This window comes from Gopherus flavomarginatus, chromosome 4, assembly GCF_025201925.1.
Source record: "Gopherus flavomarginatus isolate rGopFla2 chromosome 4, rGopFla2.mat.asm, whole genome shotgun sequence".
Lineage (NCBI taxonomy): Eukaryota > Metazoa > Chordata > Testudines > Testudinidae > Gopherus > Gopherus flavomarginatus.
In genome coordinates this window covers 110958968-110976750 of record NC_066620.1, presented here as the reverse complement: position 1 = coordinate 110976750, position 17783 = coordinate 110958968, and the positions used below count along the sequence as shown (strand labels likewise).

The 17783-nt window shown below is 41.4% G+C and overlaps 1 protein-coding gene across 5 annotated transcripts in view; it reads left to right on the top strand.

Annotated features, from left to right (window-relative positions):
- The window catches only part of ARFGEF3 (ARFGEF family member 3), a 121309-nt gene that overhangs the window by 73799 nt on the left and 29727 nt on the right, over positions 1-17783 (top strand). For 3 of the 5 annotated variants that reach the window (XM_050949398.1, XM_050949399.1, XM_050949397.1), the window contains exons 11-18: positions 2062-2174; positions 3017-3927; positions 6908-6991; positions 8047-8213; positions 9227-9392; positions 15374-15481; positions 15890-16105; positions 16335-16445. In XM_050949398.1, coding sequence (XP_050805355.1) covers positions 2062-2174; positions 3017-3927; positions 6908-6991; positions 8047-8213; positions 9227-9392; positions 15374-15481; positions 15890-16105; positions 16335-16445 — 1876 coding nt within the window. The remainder of the gene's footprint in view (positions 1-2061; positions 2175-3016; positions 3928-6907; positions 6992-8046; positions 8214-9226; positions 9393-15373; positions 15482-15889; positions 16106-16334; positions 16446-17783) is intronic. The other 2 variants (XM_050949401.1, XM_050949400.1) reach the window with 2 other exon arrangements.

Here is a 17783-nt window from a genome sequence, read left to right as displayed (position 1 = left end):
ATGTATTAACCCTTGAGGGCTCAGCTGAGTGCTAGTTTATCGTTTAGCAGTAAGGCATTTCCTGGGAAATATCCCACCCTCGGCCTCCATCCCCTCAACCAAGCTTCACAATCATCATCACTGTGTATCAGTATTAAATTGTTTAAAACTTATACTGTGCGCGCGCACACACGCACACGCACACGCGCGCACACACACACGCACGCGCGCGCGCACACACACACACACACACACACACACAGTCTGTTGTCTGGCAAAAAAATTTCCCCTGGAACCTAACACCCACCCCCACCCCATTAATTCTTATAGGGAAATTGGATTCACTTAACATTGTTTCGCTTAAAGTAGCGTATTTCAGGAACATAAGTACAACGTTAAACAAGGAGTTACTGTATCTCTATTTCTAATGAACAAATCCTCCATTACTAGTACCTGTCTCTTCCTAATAACTGGGAGAACCACCAAGAATCAAAAAACTTCCATGGAGCTCCTTTGAGCTGTTGCTGACTCCATGGAGTACCTTTTGCTGGGATTGCGCTTTACTTTACAGTCTCCTGCACAACAACAGCCTCAACCTACATTATTGTTTAAAAAATATAATATAGTTAACCCGAGGGCACTTTTATAGCTCAAGCACACAAAAAACAGGTGTGTAGGAGTAAAGAGTTTCTAAACAGGACATACACAGCCACTAGGTTAGTCTTCACAACTCATTGCCGTTCTGTGGGTTTGCCTTTCTTTGTGATTTTAAATAACAAAATGTAAATCTCAACCTAAGCTTTTGCTGGGGCTTCAAATTGTTGTTAAGGTTTTATAACAGGCCCACCATTCCCAAACACCTCCTTCTGGCCCTTTGCATGGCCCTCTGACCTGGTCCCTTAAAATCCCAAATAATGCTCACTATTGATTAGTAACTCACAAATTCTCCACTCAATCATATTCTTCCCCTCTTGGGGGTGGGAGGCCCTCTTCAGTCCCAGTCTCTACACTGAAAGATGACAAACAAAAAGAATACCATAAAAAACTCTCTTGCCCCTGTGGCCTTGTGACTTCAGTCTTTCTTCCCATTCCTCTTGTTCCTTCATTCTATTCTCAGGACACTGACTCACAGGGCCACCACCCTCGAGTGTTGCTCCTTCCCAGAAACTAATCCATCCCTGTAGCTTTCACAAATCCCCTTATTTCTGGCTCTAGACAGCTACTGCTCCTCCCCAGGATCTTCTCTCCTTGACTACCCTCAACTCCCTGTTTTAGCTTCCTCTGTCAGCCTACCACACCCTCTCCAGATGTACCAAATGAGGTCAGTCACCTCCGCAGGTGTTCATTAGCTCCCTTTCCTAGGCAGATATTCTTTACCAGCCCTGCCCCGGGCCATTCACCTTGGGTAATGGACCAAATCTCCTTAAAATGCCCAGTCAACCTGTAACAGGTTCTTCATGCCTGGCATATGTATCCCATTCTCTTGTTCCCTCTCCCGAGAGAGGCTCACTACCTCCACTTTTATCTCCTGATTGGAATTAAAAAGAGCCACCACCTGGCACTATGAATCAACAGAAATTCTTCTGCATTTTTATGCAAGATCCTAGCACCTAACAACTGGGTGACTCAGCAGATGATCCCCCTGCCCCATCTTGCCCTCCCTGTGCGGGGTCCTAGATCTGTTACACTATCAAAGATGTTTGCTTTATTTTTAATATTTGAATTGTCTCCTATGCAGTTTGTCTGCATTTACCTTTTTGTGTATACAAAAGTACAAAGTGAAATGTTTGTCTTTTGTATTTTTCTGCTTATTTTTAAAGCATTGTAAAGCATTCTGTATTTGATTCATAGTTCAATGTATGTAGTTTCCCCATGTCTGCCTCTTTGTTTAAAAAGAAGAGAGAGAGAAATGTAGCCTTAATAAATGAAATAAGATATATTTTCCTGTGATGTGACCTGTCCTTTGACAGTGTTAATAGCTCAGCTTCTCCTTGATCCAGATTACCCCATAGAACAAAAACTCATTTAAATGGCATACTGTTTAGATAACTCTTGGGTAACTTGGATTTTCTTTTCTTTTAGATACTAGGTAGCCCACGACGGCTCTGTGATTTGGCAGGACCCTGCTTCTCTGAACCAGAATCCAGAAAGAGGTCAATCTCGAAAAGGAAGTCCCATCTGGATCTTCTCAAACTGTATGCTTTATTTCCTTCTTTAGCATCTTCTCTTTTTAGGTGTACAAACTTGTTACAGTTGAGTATCTACTGTAAAACCACTCTACCAGGAACGTACACAAATGAGAACCATGTAAACTTTCTTCCTAGGTAGCAATGCTAGTGAACAGAGCTGTGAAAATGGAGGAGGAATAAAATGTAGTAAAAATTAGTTTCTAAGGACCAGATTTTCAAAGGTGTTTATGTAACTGAAGGTACAGATAATCCCACCTAGTGGAATTTCTTAAAATACCAAAGCAGGTTAGGTACCTAACTCCATTGAAATCCTAAATCCACGTAAATAACTTTTGAAAATCTGGCTGTTAGGTCCTGATCCTGAAAACAATTATGCACATGCTTAACTTTAAGCATGAGTAGTTCCATTAGATGTTAATGGGGCTGCTCACAAACTTAGTTAAGCACATACATGAGTGTTGCAAGATCAGGGCCTACAATAGGCAGTTGTAACTCTGAATACACAAGAAGAGCAGATCTGTTGAGTTAGAAGGTATCATTTTGTATGGGTGCTTTTAAAAAGAGAGACTCATTTTACATAATTTTAGTTTTTAGAGCTCCTGATTTGCCATTTTTAAATCTAAGTTAATTACTTGGGGATATTAATTTTTTAGTATTTATTTTAAATTCAAGTTCACCTTTAAAGGAACATCAAGGTGGTGATTTGCCATGAACAGTCTTGTAGGACTATTCCACTATGCTGCTTATTATGAAAATTGATGATGTATGTTAGCAATATCAGCTTATTCTAGGAATCTGATTAATCAATTAGAATAAACTTCATTTATTTTTTTATTTTGAAATTGTAGTATCATGGATGGGATGACTGAAGCTTGCATAAAAGGTGGTATTGAAGCATGTTATGCCTCCGTTTCTTGTGTCTGTGCCCTGCTCGGGGCATTAGATGAACTAAGCCAAGGGAAAGGCCTTAATGAGGAACAAGTCCACCTGCTACTCCGACGCCTGGAAGAATTGAAAGATGGGGCTGAGACAAGCCGAGACTCCATGGAGATCAACGATGCTGACTTTAGGTGGCAAAGGCGCATCCTGTCATCGGAACATACCCCCTGGGAATCGAGAAATGAGAAGAGTCCTGACATTAGCATTAGTGTTACCACAGATACTGGTCAAACTACTTTGGAGGGAGATATGGGGCAGACTACTCCAGAGGATAATCCCGAAGATCAAAAAAACTCTCTGCAGTCTCCAGCTGGCCAAGACTTTAAAGAGATTGGGTGTAAAGAGCCAGAATCAGAAACAATAGAGCAGCCAGATGTGGTTCAAAGGAGTCATACCATTGTTTATCCAGATATAACTAACTTCCTGTCGGTTGACTGCAGGACACGGTCCTATGGATCCAGATACAGTGAAAGTAACTTCAGCGTTGATGACCAAGATCTTTCTAGGACTGAATTTGACTCATGTGATCAATATTCCATGGCAGCAGAGAAAGACTCTGGGAGGTCAGATGTCTCAGACATAGGGTCTGATAACTGTTCCCTGGCTGAAGAAGAGCAGACCCCAAGGGACTGTCCAGGTCATAAGTCTTCATGTACCGCTGCTCTCTCTTTGAAATTACTGAAGAACCAAGAAGCAGACCAGCACAGTGCCCAGCTGTTTGTCCAGTCCCTTGAAGCGCTTCTTCCTCGGCTTATAACACTCCATAGTGTAGAGGAGGTGGATTCAGCACTCCAGAATTTTTCCTCGACCTTCTGCTCAGGTTTGACAGCAGATATTTACTATGCAGTCAACATGCAGTATGTTTGAAGAGCCTCTCTTCTAATAAGTAATCATAAAACACTTCTAGAATAGGCAGGCTGATGGTGTATCAAGCATATAAATGTTCCTTTAAACAAACTATTGTTCTTTGGAGTGAAACAAAATTCTCCAAAGTTTACTGAAGTGAATGGGAGTCTCTCCATTGATTTTAGTAGACAGGCCCTAAAATCAATAAAGGGAGAAGATAAATTTTGATGTGGTAGCTAAGTTTCCCATTATACTGTACTGTACATGAAAAGAGCAGAGTGGGGTAAAACAACCTCTTCTGAGTAGGGAGAGCTTTGAATCTCATATTAGCATAGGGATAAAAGGGGCATGAACCCATCTCTTATTTTAAAACTGATTAAATATAGCTTGCAATGCACCTGCATTAGTATTAACAATTCAAAACCTCACAAAGAAGAAGCCAAAAGTCTCACAGTAGTGCATTTTTAAAAGGGCATCTGTTCCTATTATTACTCTATATGTCACCTAAACAGACTCTCGTCCCACAGCAAGTGCAAAATAGTCAAGGGGCACGGGCTTTAAAAGAGGTCAAATGAGTTACACTTAACTTTTCAGGCTGAGGATCTTTGGGAGTTTGATCTTTGCAAATTAAACAAAAGGTGACCAAGTGAAAGCTGATTTTTTTTCTATTGAAAATATACTTTAGGCTAGTATAAATATTTTCTATTTGTAAAGAGATTTCTTTATCCTGACAATGAGCCAACATGCAAATGTTCATTAAAATATATCTTTCTCTGTTTCTTAACTGATTTTACCACAACGACCTGTACCCTTAGTCCTCTCTTTCTTTTTCATTCATTTATTCGTTCGTTCATTCTGTCGCACACACGAACTCGGAAATGATGCATTATATATCCTCAGGCCAAAGAAAACAGGCCAAAAAACCTCACCCAATAATTTCTGCATCAAGCCCATACTTTCTGTTTGAGCTATAGCATCTCGTTTAGAAAGCTATCTAGTCTTGACTTATTAGACTGCAAGTCCTGGAGAATCCACCATACCCATAGCTAAGCTGTCACAATGGTTAATTACTCGCACTGTTAAAAAATTTCACTTTATTTCTAGTCTGATTTGGCCAAATATTAAACAAACAAACAAAAACCACTCAGCGAGTCATAAGACGCTCCCAGGTGTTTTTTACATGGGAAGAAGTATCCTAATATTTTCATGGATCCATGGTTGCATATTAGCAAAGAAAGTTGTTGTGTCCTCTCAACATCTGTGTGCAAGTCTCAGTTGATGATTCAGTGTTTAAAAGATCTGTTGCTGTTTTCTTTGTGACAGTCACAGATGGAAAGCTTAGCTTCTGTAAAGAACTCAGTTACTAAGCAAAAGATCTGACCGATAGCTACAGTAGATACAGTTAAATCCATTAAGTGTGGATGCTAACAAGCTAACTTGTGAATTTTCAGTAAATCTGTGTTTCAACACAGAGAACCCCCATCCTACCTACTTTGTTCCATTTATATTTATTATTATGCACTGGGTCAGTGCAGTACAATATTATTTACAATAGTGTCTTTCATACCAGCTATGTCCCAAAATACTTACACAATTATAGAATTGAAAACCAGCTGAGAGCATGAATTTGAGGTATAGAGAAGGGAGTACTGATGTGTTTTCAGATGAGATTTGAAAAACAAGATGTAAAGTCAGCCAGGTAGAGAGATACGGGAAAGGTAAGAGTCAGAAATATGTCATTGGGAAATCTTACAATTACAATTTTAATCTTTTTTCCCCCCAGAAAAATCTTCCCCTATTTGTTGCTGGATCAAAACAGTGACAATGAAAACTTATAGCACTAAGTTGAGTGCTTGTTTATACAATATAATTTAATACTTCATTACCAGAAAGCTCTTGGCCCACAATCTTGATTTAAACAAAATATTAAATCTGTGTGGTATGACTTCTGTGACCTGTCTACACAATTAAATGAATTGTTGTCCACATCCAGACAATGAGTGAGTTTGTTATGGGTGCAGCTTTTTATAATTAAAATTAGTAATCAATATTCCTTAAACGCAGACACAGCTATTTTCAGAACAGTACCAAGGAGTTAATTCTAACAAACTAGACATCACTGTTTGGATAATTAAGTAGGACAGTTAGCACAGCTATCATAGTCTGTTAGTGGCAGGGTTTTATGGTGTTTATGCCTTGCAAATAGTTCATGAATGCAGGCCTACACATTAGCTGCTAGTTCCTTTTAGAGGCTGAGCATCCGCTCAGTCCATTAAATGTACGTGAGGGAACTGCCACTTTCCCATGTTTTAGAGGAATTGGTAACTCAGGGGGCCAGATTTTCACACACTTTGGGCACACAAATGCATACCTAATTTGCATGCACGTTTAGCCATTTTTATTTTTAATTTAGCAAATTATTGCTCTTTTAATTGCAGTAATTGTGTACATTGGTTTGGTGTGCAATTTTGTATGCATTTTATATGCAAAATTTTGTGCCTAAGATAATAGTCCATGTTTTCTTTAAAATATTTCTTAAATGCCTTATTCTTCTTTCATGCATCTGATGTATCTTTTATAAGCTGACTTTAAGTAGCAAATTGATATATTGTAGCTGCGAGTTTCATTATCATGGTCTCAATCCACCAAAACACTTACACACATGGGTAGTTCCATTGCAATCACTGGGACTACTCATAGACTTAAAGTTAAGCACATGGTGAAGTGTTTTGCCAAACTAGGGCCTATTATAAGACAAGATAAAGATTTCTCCCAGGTGTGACCACAGGAATATCAAACATTTTCTCCCTCACAAGTAATATAGAAATCTTTGTGGACATAGTACATGTCCAGTCCCATCACTCCTTTTCCACACACACTCCCTTAAAGAGTTATTCATTTTTTTAGACCCACTCGTGAACAATTATTCACTTTCTAAATCCGCCCTCAAACAGTTATTCACCTTATCCACGCCCCCAAAGTGACGTCAATGGAAAGTCCAAGGAGGCAGCAGCACAGAACTTTCAAACCCTCACGAGGCAAGAAAATCATTATTTTTTTTTCTGTGTGTGGTTTTTTTTAATGTTATCGTTTATTGTATCTTTTTTTTTTCTTGTCTAAGAACAGGCATGATCTTTATGGTGGGAGGAGTATACTTGCAATAAACCACTTGGTAGTTATCAAACGACGCAGCTTTGCTGAAACATTTAACCAAACTCAGAAGCTGTTTCTTGCTTCATCTCAAATACTCCTCTAGGATGATCATTATCCCTTAATCAATTAATATTCTATAAGTGGAGTTTAACAACAGAAGTGAAGGCCCTAAAATACTGTGGCCATCTGTAGTTTAAAAATAAAAACAAGGATTCAGATAAATATTCCAGTTACTTGACTTATGTTTTCCTACCAGTAAGTCAAACTAACCAACCCTGAAAAACGTGTATAGCTCTGTCTAATATCTACCTGAGAAGGAGAGATCATGCCATTATGAAAATGATCAGATATAGTTACATATAAATACGTAACGCACCTGATTTTCAGAGGTACTGAGCTGTCACAGCTTCTGTTGAAGGCAAGTGGAGTTGGGAGTGCTTTGCACATCTGAAAAGCATCTATTTGTGCTACTTACATGAGCTGTCCAGCATTTGCTGACAATTTGAGGTGTGCCAAGTTCCAGCCACGTTAGCACCAAATATTTCTCCCTGTAACTGTAATTTTAGGTCAAAGAGTGATGTTACGGGGCTTGATCCTCCAAGGTGCTGAGCGCTTTGCTCCTGATTTCACAAAGCATTTATCCATGTGCTTAACATTAAACATGTCAGTTGGCCTTTTGAAGTCTTGGACTAGTCATATGGTTAAAGTTAAGCACATGCTTAAGGACTTTGCTGGACTAGAGTCAGAGTGTTCAGCACCATTCAAGATCAAACTCAAGATAGGAATGGAGAAAAATATTGTTTATATTAAATGTTCACGATAGACACATGTCTATATTCATTACTACTGAAAGGCCTGTGTTTTACTAGAATTAAGTTATGATTGTTCCAGAGTAAAATCTGTTTGAAGTGTGAGGGCTCACACTCTGCCTTTTCGTTAGATATGATGTTCTCACCAGGATTTGAGGGGAACCCCAATTTCAGCTTCCAGACTTTGATGAATGCAGACAGTATCTACATGGTCTCTCACTACACCCTTCTTCTCAACCTGAAGTTATCCAACTCTGACTACTACAGGAAGAAACCTGCCCAAGTACCTGTGTTGCTGGTAAGTGAGGAATATAGAACAAACCATGGTGAGAAGTAAAAATTTCTGTGGGTGGCTAACGATGCAGTTTTTATTTTATTTGGAGCAGCTGAAATATGTTCATTTCCTATCAACCATTTGAGAGTAGGCAGAGAAACTAACCTGATACTTTCAAATCATGAAGCTACTATAAACTATTCACTAAATTTGACCTAAGTTTGCAAATCCATTTTTGTTACACACACCCCAAATGCATTTTTTTGATGAATAAACTATTGGCCAAAATAAATTCACCTAGCTCTAGTTGACATCATTTGGGGCAGGAGGGGAGAAACAGTCCTTACCAGTAATATCAAAGAGTGTTTCGATTCCAGTGATTATCAAAACTAATTCTTGAACATTATTAGCATTTACCATATGTTTTTATCAATTATAATAATTCAGTCCTTAGAGAATTTCCACTGAAGTCTTTCGGGGTTGCACCCCTTGCATCAGGCCTGAACTTGGCCTTGTGTGTCACTAGAAGTTTGGCCTTTGTAAGGACTTCAGGAATGGGCCCTGTCTCATTAAGGGCTTAGTTGCTAGTGCAGAGCCTATGGAGAGCAGCAGGTGTCATCACGTCTCCCTGCACTCAGGTGCTACTCAACAGGCTGAAGTTGAGGGTGTTGGCCCATGGCCTGCCTCCTGCATCCTTTTTGGGTCTTGTACAGCCCAGGAGGAGTGTTGAAGGACCTGTCCCACCAATTCCCTCACCACAGGAACTGTAATTGTGTCTGCCTCCTACATGAGCTGTCACAAAGAGTGAAAAGCTCCTTGCACCGTTGTACTTGCCGTTGTCCAGGTGTGTATGGGCCAGGCATGATCTAGTCCTAGGTCAGTTCTTACTCTTACAGAAGCTCCATACCCCCATCCTTTTCTCCTCATTTCCTCAGCAGCCTGATGCACTCAGAGAGGAGTAGTGGATCTGCTGGCTGAGGCTTACACTCTGGTGACTGACTGTCATGTTACATTTGGATTTGAATTGTTCTCTGCAGAAGGAGTTTATGAAGCAGGTTCAGGCCAGTGGAGTATTGATGGTATTCTCTCAAGCGTGGGTTGAGGAGCTCTACCATCAGGTACTGGAAAGGAACATCCTGGGAGAGGCTGGTTACTGGGGAAACCCTGAGGAGTACCGTCTTCCGCTCATCACCATGTTGACTGGTCAGTATTATGTTACCATGGCCATATGAACACAGTATTATGATCCTGTCAGTACAGATTAACTTCTAAATGCATTCTGCAGATGCCTAAAATATTAAATACTTGAACATTAGGCTTCATTCAGTTACCTATAGATCAACATGCCATAGTGCTAAACTATGGCACTTACTAAAGTGCCAGTGGAGAAGAAATTGGATTCAGTTATGGCACACATATATGGTGGTTTAATCTGGATCAGACACTCTGTATTGAAATCCTAGTTCAAATAAAAAAAAAACCTGATAGTACCTTGATTCCCCATGGCCAGTGTGACCAAAAACTGAATAGACTATGAAAGGATTCTTTGTTTTGTTTTTTATTTGTGTTTATGGCAGTGCTGCAAGCCCCAATGCAAAGTCATGAACATTGGAAAACATAATTCCAACGAAACATTCAAAATGATGGGGTATAAATTAGCTGTGACCACGCAAGAAAGGGATCTTGTAGTCATTGTGGATGGTTCTCTGAAAACATCTGCTCAATGTTCAATGGCAGTCAAAAAAGCAAACAGAACGTTAGGAACCATTCAGAAAGGGATAGATAACAAGACAGTAAATATCATAATGCTACTATATAAATCCATGGTACGCCTACACCTTGAATACTATGTCCAGTTCTCATCGCCCATCTCAAAAGAAGGTACCTTAGAATTGGAAAAGGCACAGAGAAGGGCAACAAAAATGATTAAGGGTATAGAACAGTTTCCATATTAATAGAGATTAAGAAGACGGTGACTGTTCATCTTGGAAGAGAGACAACTAAGGGAGGATATGAAAGAGGTCTATAAAATTATGAATAGTGTGGAGAGTGTGAATAAGGAAGTGCTGTTTACCCCTCTCCAGAACACAAGAACAAGTGTCACCCAATGAAATAAATGGGCAGCAGGTTTAAAACAAACAAAAGGAAGTACTACACTTCACATAACGCACAGTCAACTTGCGAAACTCATTGCCAGAGGATGTTGTGAAGGCCAAAACTATAACTGAGTTAAAAAAAAATTAAATAAGCATGGAGCATAAGTCCATCAATTGCTATTAGCCAAGATGGCTAAGCCCCTGACTGCCAGATGCTGGGACTGGACAACAGGTCGTGGATCACTCAATAATTGCCCTGTTCAGTTCTTTCTTCCTGAAGCATCTGGCACTGGTCTCCATTGGAAGATAGGGTACTGGGCTAGATGGACCATTGGTCTGAACCAGTATGGCTAGATTGGAAGACCAAGGACAGGGTAGGCCCACTGCTCAGTGAGGAGGGGGAAACAATAACAGGAGACTTGGAAATGGCAGAGATGCTTAATGACTTCTTTGTTTCGGTCTTCACTGAGAAGTCTGAAGGAATGTCTAATATAGTGAATGCTTATGGGAAGAGGGTAGGTTTAGAAGATAAAATAAAAAAGAGCAAGTAAAAAATCACTTAGAAAAGTTAGATGCCTGCAAGTCACCAGGGCCTGATGAAATGCATCCTAGAATACTCAAGGAGTTAATAGAAGAGGTATCTGAGCCTCTAGCTATTATCTTTGGGAAATCGTGGGAGACGGGGGATATTCCAGAAGACTAATATAGGGGGCAAATATAGTGCCCATCTATAAAAAGGGAAATAAAAACAACCCAGAGAACTACAGACCAGTTAGTTTAACTTCTGTGCCAGGGAAGATAATGGAGCAGGTAATTAAAGAAATCATCTGCAAACACTTGGAAGGTGGTAAGGTGATAGGGAATAGCCAGCATGGATTTGTAAAGAACAAATCGTGTCAAACTAATCTGATAGCGTTCTTTGATAGGATAACGAGCCTTGTGGATAAGGGAGAAGCAGTGGATGTGATATACCTAGACTTTAGTAAGGCATTTGATACGGTCTCGCATGATATTCTTATAGATAAACTAGGAAAGTACAATTTAGATGGGGCTACTATAAGGTGGGTGCATAACTGGCTGGATAACCGTACTCAGAGAGTAGTTGTTAATGGCTCCCAATCCTGCTGGAAAGGTATAACAAGTGGGGTTCCGCAGGGGTCTGTTTTGGGACCAGTTCTGTTCAATATCTTCATCAACAATTTAGATGTTGGCATAGAAAGTACGCTTATTAAGTTTGCGGACGATACCAAACTGGGAGGGATTGCAATTGCTTTGGAGGACAGGGTCAAAATTCAAAATGATCTGGACAAATTGGAGAAATGGTCTGAGGTAAACAGGATGAAGTTCAATAAAGATAAATGCAAAGTGCTCCACTTAGGAAGGAACAATCAGTTTCACACATACAGAATGGGAAGAGACTGTCTAGGAAGGAGTATGGCAGAAAGAGATCTAGGGGTCATAGTAGACCACAAGCTTAATATGAGTCAACAGTGTGATACTGTTGCAAAAAAAGCAAACGTGATTCTGGGATGCATTAACAGGTGTGTTGTAAACAAGACACGACAAGTCATTCTTCCGCTTTACTCTGCGCTGGTCAGGCCTCAGCTGGAGTATTGTGTCCAGTTCTGGGCACCGCATTTCAAGAAAGATGTGGAGAAATTGGAGAGAGTCCAGAGAAGAGCAACAAGAATGATTAAAGGTCTTGAGAACATGACCTATGAAGGAAGGCTGAAGGAATTGGGTTTGTTTAGTTTGGAAAAGAGAAGACTGAGAGGGGACATGATAACAGTTTTCAGGTATCTAAAAGGGTGTCATCAGGAGGAGGGAGAAAACTTGTTCACCTTAGCCTCCAATGATAGAACAAGAAGCAATAGGCTTAAACTGCAGCAAGGGAGATTTAGGTTGGACATTAGGAAAAAGTTTCTAACTGTCAGGGTAGTTAAACACTGGAATAGATTGCCTAGGGAAGTTGTGGAATCTCCATCTCTGGAGATATTTAAGAGTAGGTTAGATAAATGTCTATTAGGGATGGTCTAGACAATATTTGGTCCTGCCATGAGGGCAGGGGACTGGACTCGATGACCTCTCGATGTCCCTTCCAGTCCTAGAGTCTATGAATCTATGAATCTATGTTTCTAATCAGAATCAGGGCTCAGTTGTGCTGGGCAATGTAGAAACATGCTGTATAGGAATGTTCACTAACTGATTTGAATGATCAGAGCATGTTGAAAGTAGCTTTGTAGCTTTATCAGAGACATTATAGGGACAGATCCCCAACTGGTGTAACTGAGCTTGAGGGATTGTCTTCGGCAGATGCTGAAATTATCCTCTCTTTTTGATATCTTGGAATCAATGACCTACTGCTGCTCCAACAATCTGTCAGCAAAAATATAAATCTAGGATTTGTGTCCAGAACATAAAGAACATGCCCTAGTGGATCAAGCACTGGACTGAACTGTAGGAGACCTGAGTTCTACTCTTGGCTCTGCCATTGACCTGCTGGGTGACCTTGAACAAGTCACGTCCCTCCTGTTGCCTCAGTTTCCCCACCAGTAAAATAGGGGCAACAACACTGACCACCTTTGTAAAGCACTGTATAAGCTCTGACTATTGCTGTTGTTGTTGCTGCTCCTTGGCAGTTCTATCCCAAAAAACTTCCTGCTCCATTCATCAATGGTTATTAATAACTGATTGACGTCAATGGAGCTATTTCAATTTACACCAGGGAAGATGTGGCCCACAGTGTTCTATAGAGTTTTGTCTTCTACAGAACTCAAAGGCATTTGCCTCCATAGTAGCAAGCTGCCATTATTGTTCAAAAAATGTATACTTTTGAAAAGAAGCCAAAGGGGCTTTTAAAACTTGACCAGCACATGTAGGTAAATACTGATGAATGGGAAAGGAAGCTGTGTAACTGCCTAGAAACGGTGATTCAACGCACCAAACTCCTTTGTCACTGCAGGTCTCTCGAGGAATCTTTTGAAAAGAGCATTCCATGTTCTGGGCACACATCCTAGATTTGTATTTTCACAGGCAGATTTTTGGAGCAGCCATAGGTCACTGGTTTCATGATATCACAGCAATGTAATGTCAGGATACCCAGGGCTCTGTACAAGCATAAATGCTGGGAGTCTGAGCCTGCACTTTTTCCACTGATTGAACTCCCATTGACTTAGATTGATACTATGCCAGGGATATGCTGAAATGCTACTGCTGAGCCATAACTCTAAGAAGCTAAAAGACCAGGACTCCTCGGACAGACACTTCAGTGCTCCCTTTAATTTCCCTCGAAAGAAAATTTAGGATGAATATTGTGAAGGAGGTTGGGATGCCTGTAATATTCTATTCTGTTTCAGTGTTATGTGCAGTATGATTACACGGGGCTTATACATGTAGAAGTTTCTTGTATTAAAGAACAGTAACTTCAGGGAGCCCCATTTACTGGTACACAAAGAACAGGAGTCATTCATTCTAATATTTTACCTCCAACAATGCTGAGTTCAGTTATCCAGCTTGTAATAATGGGGGAAGGGCTGGAACATAAAACTTTGGGATGGATAAAAAGGCAGCCCCCAAAGGCAGAGAGACTGCTGGGGACCAGACTGAAACCCAATCCCTAAAGTTTGGAGTGTCTGGGCTAAACTACTAGGTCTACCTAAGCCTGTAGGTAAGATAGATATGCGTGTACATCTTTCATTGTGTTAAAACCCCTTTTCTCTGGTTACGTTTTGTTCCTACTATTAAGATTAAACAATAATTTGTTTTGAAAAGGCTGTTTTGGGTCACTGTGTTACCCACTGGGCACAGCTCCCAAAGGGAAGGCTTGCAGTACCCAAATCCAGATGGGCCTGCACCCCAAGCACCCACTTAGAGAGGCTAGCAGAGTCAAAGATGTGGCTTACTCTGAACTGTGACTAACACCAAGAGAAAATTTCCTATCAGTGAGGTCTGCTGGACTATGGACCAAGGAAAGTGATGGATGCACTTCTCTTTGAATCATTTAAAATTGCACTGAAGAAAACACTAAGGGATATACCGTATATACTCATTCATAAGCAGAATTTTTTTTAGTAAAAAAAGAAAGCACCAGAGAAGTGGGTCAGCTTATGAATGGGTATAGAGGAGAGGTGGGACCCAGCTCCTCCCCCCAACAGAGGGAGCAAGGAGAGGCAGCACAGCCAGCAGAGCCAGAAGGGAAGAGGTGGGGCCAGAGTCTTTCCAATTCTGGCTGCTCTCCCCACCCCCAGCCTCCAAAGCAACTGCAGCTCGGGGGCTGGCAGGCTGCAGCTGTGCCGCTTGGCCTCGCCCCCCAGAGCACGCTGTGGCCGCGCCATCCGGGCGCTGGAACATGCTGCGGCCGCGCCGCCCAGGCCATCCCGCTGGAACATGCTGTGGCCGTGCCGCCTAGTCTGGCCTGCCGGAGCAGGCTGTGACTGCGCTGCCCAGCCTGCTGAAGTAGCTCCGGCCAGGCCAGAGACATTCTCCTCTGGCCCTCCCCAGACAAGGTGAGAAGGGCTGGGACGGGGAGAGAATGTGGGAGGTCCCGGGCTAAGGTTGGGGTCATATGGGGGGTAGTCACAGGGGTTACTCCCCTGACTCCCAGCTTCTCCCCGCCAAAAAAATATTTCCCTACCAGTTGCTGTCCCGGCCCATCAGGGTAAGCAGCTGGTGCGCCGGGACACTTCGTTTACTTAAGTTTACCTCGGTCCCTGCAGATGCTCGAGGTAGACAAACCATCTCGGCCCACCAGCTGCTCATCCTGATGGCCCAGGACCAAAGTTTGCTGACCCCTTAATTATAGGGTCGGCTTATGAATGGGTTATAAACATTTTCTATTTTTACTTATCCATCTTGGGGGGTCGGCTTATAAACGAACTGGCTTATGATAGAGTATATATGGTAATTCTCATTTACCTGGAGGCCCTTTTGCATCCTCATTAAGGTCCCTTCACACTGCCAGAGACACATAACTGAGAATCAGACCCTTAAAAATATACCATCGGAAATTCTGGAATTCTCTTAGTGCAGTGGTTCAATATGAAATGTTCTTCTGACCCCATACGTGTGTGTGTGTTTATGGTCTGGCAGACATTGATGGCTTGGGGAGCAGTGCTATAGGTGGGCAGCTGATGGCATCTGCATCAACACAATCTCCTCTCACCCAGAACCAGAAGACCGATGATTCTGTTGTGGCAGGTAGTGAATCTATATTGTGTACGTGTATGTGTCCACCATTAGTAGGCTTATAATATACAGTAGGACCTCATGGGATTTATTCAAGTGTGCAAAGGCTTCAGACAAACAGGGGACTAAGCCCAGTGAAGTTATATCGTGGATTAATTTAACCGAAGTATTGTAATCACAGCTGGTGCTGCAGCAGGCTTTAAATAGTTTAACTGTGTTTTCATAGAAAGTAAAACACATTCAAGAACATAAGATCAAACATTTAGAATGTAAAGTGGCCTAAGTCAATAAAGCCTATGCACTAGTCAAAACATCAGATGGTCCAGCAAGTAAACAGGGAACAGGGCCTGTTTCCCCCTAATGACAAAGCAGCAGCTATTTCACTTTCCAGGAAAATGATGAATGCATTTCTTGCTCCAGGTGTTGCTTTTGCCCGATACCTTCTGATCGGTTGCTGGAAGAATTTGATTGATACCTTATCCACACCTTTGACTGGTCGAATGGCAGGAAGCTCCAAAGGGTTAGCATTCATCCTGGGAGCTGAAGGAGTCAAGGAGCAGAACCAGAAGGAGAGAGATTCCATTTGTATGAGCCTGGATGGACTGAGGAAGGCAGCCCGGCTGAGCTGTGCTCTAGGTATCAGTATGGACTGAATTCCTAGATGGATTCATGTAAGTGGATGGACCAGTGCATTGTAAATGTTCTTAACGAGGGCGGAATTTGGGGAAGATGGAAGCAAACTGGGAAGCCCCGTAAAGCTGGTGTAGAAGTCAATAGCCCTGTTTGTGATGCTGTCTGATGGTAAGATTGCATAAATTCAAAATGAAAATGCTGATTAGACAATAACTGTTGTGCCTCTTTGTAGGGGTTGCTGCTAATTGTGCATCTGCCCTTGCCCAAATGGCTGCTGCCTCCTGTGTTCAAGAAGAGAAGGAGGAAAGAGATGCCCAAGAGCCCAGTGATGCTATAACTCAAGGTAGCTACTGTTGGCCAAGTAGTCCTTATTATCTAATGTTTCTTATAGTAATGACATTGTAAGGTATTTTGTTATGGGAAATGTAGGGATGGGGGGATTTCACTGCCACATTACATTGCCATGCAAATATATGGGAAGTACATCTACGGGGGAACCATTAGTCTCACACAGACTTCACTGTACCAAGACCTTGTTATTAATTCACTCTCCATTTTATCCTATATAAATCTTCTGCTGATTCAGTTGAACACCATTAAACTCAAACTGTATTTTAAAGTTTCATCTTTTAAAGTTTGGTGACCCAAATGCAGCCGTAGTGGCACCTGAGTAATAACAATTTATAAAAACTTACGTCTTATGTATCTGACACTACCATGAGTTGAGAAGGACACCAAAATGTGCTCAGTCTTACTTATTTTCATGACATTCACTCCACTTGCTTATTTACATATACATCCTTTACCATCACATATTCTCAGATGTTTAAAATTGCCTATCTCTAAAGTGGATTAAGTTAAGCTTGATGAAGCCGAAAAAATGTAACAGGATAAAAAGTTGGTCACTTCTAGTATCAGAGGGATAGGCATGTTAGTCTGTATCCACAAAAACAACGAGGAGTCCCCACGAAATCTTATGCCCAAATAAATCTGTTAGTCTTTAAGGTGCCTCGGGACTTCTCGTTTTTGTCAAATCTAGATTACTGCTTCAAAGCAAATCCAGATTATTAGTGACTCAAAGTTGTCAACCGCACGTTTAGTTGGTGGCCTGAGTGAAATGAATTTGGAGACCTCATTCCAGTTCCCACTGGATAAAAGTTCATGACACACAAATGGCTATCACAACTGGCCCTAAGTGACAGTCAGCAGAGGCCAAAGACTGAATAGGTGTGAGAGTGAAAACCCTCTGACCCCTAGAAGAGAGAGCCCTGGAAATGACACTTGAGGCATATTGGATGATCAATATGGGGGAAGTAGAGCTGGCTAGAGGATGACCATTCTGTTTCACGACAACTTTCAAGATTTCAAAATTGGTGTTTGTTCCACCTTAATACAAACACAGACCTTTCCAGTGTTTCAGTGAAAAGGAATGGTGTTGAAAAATCTGTTTTCTGATCAAAAAGATCAGGTTTTCGATTTGGGTCTCTGTTATCAAGTGACCCAGGAGTCCACCTTGGACCTCAGAGACCTTCCTGTCATGAAACTTGTCAAATCTAATACATCTCCATGAAGCATCTCAGCTTCAGTGAAAAGAAATTGTCAAAAATAATTCCAACCAGCTGTAGAGGGAAGCTTGCACTGTGTCTTGCAATGCTTTGTCTGTTGTGAATAACAGGAAGAT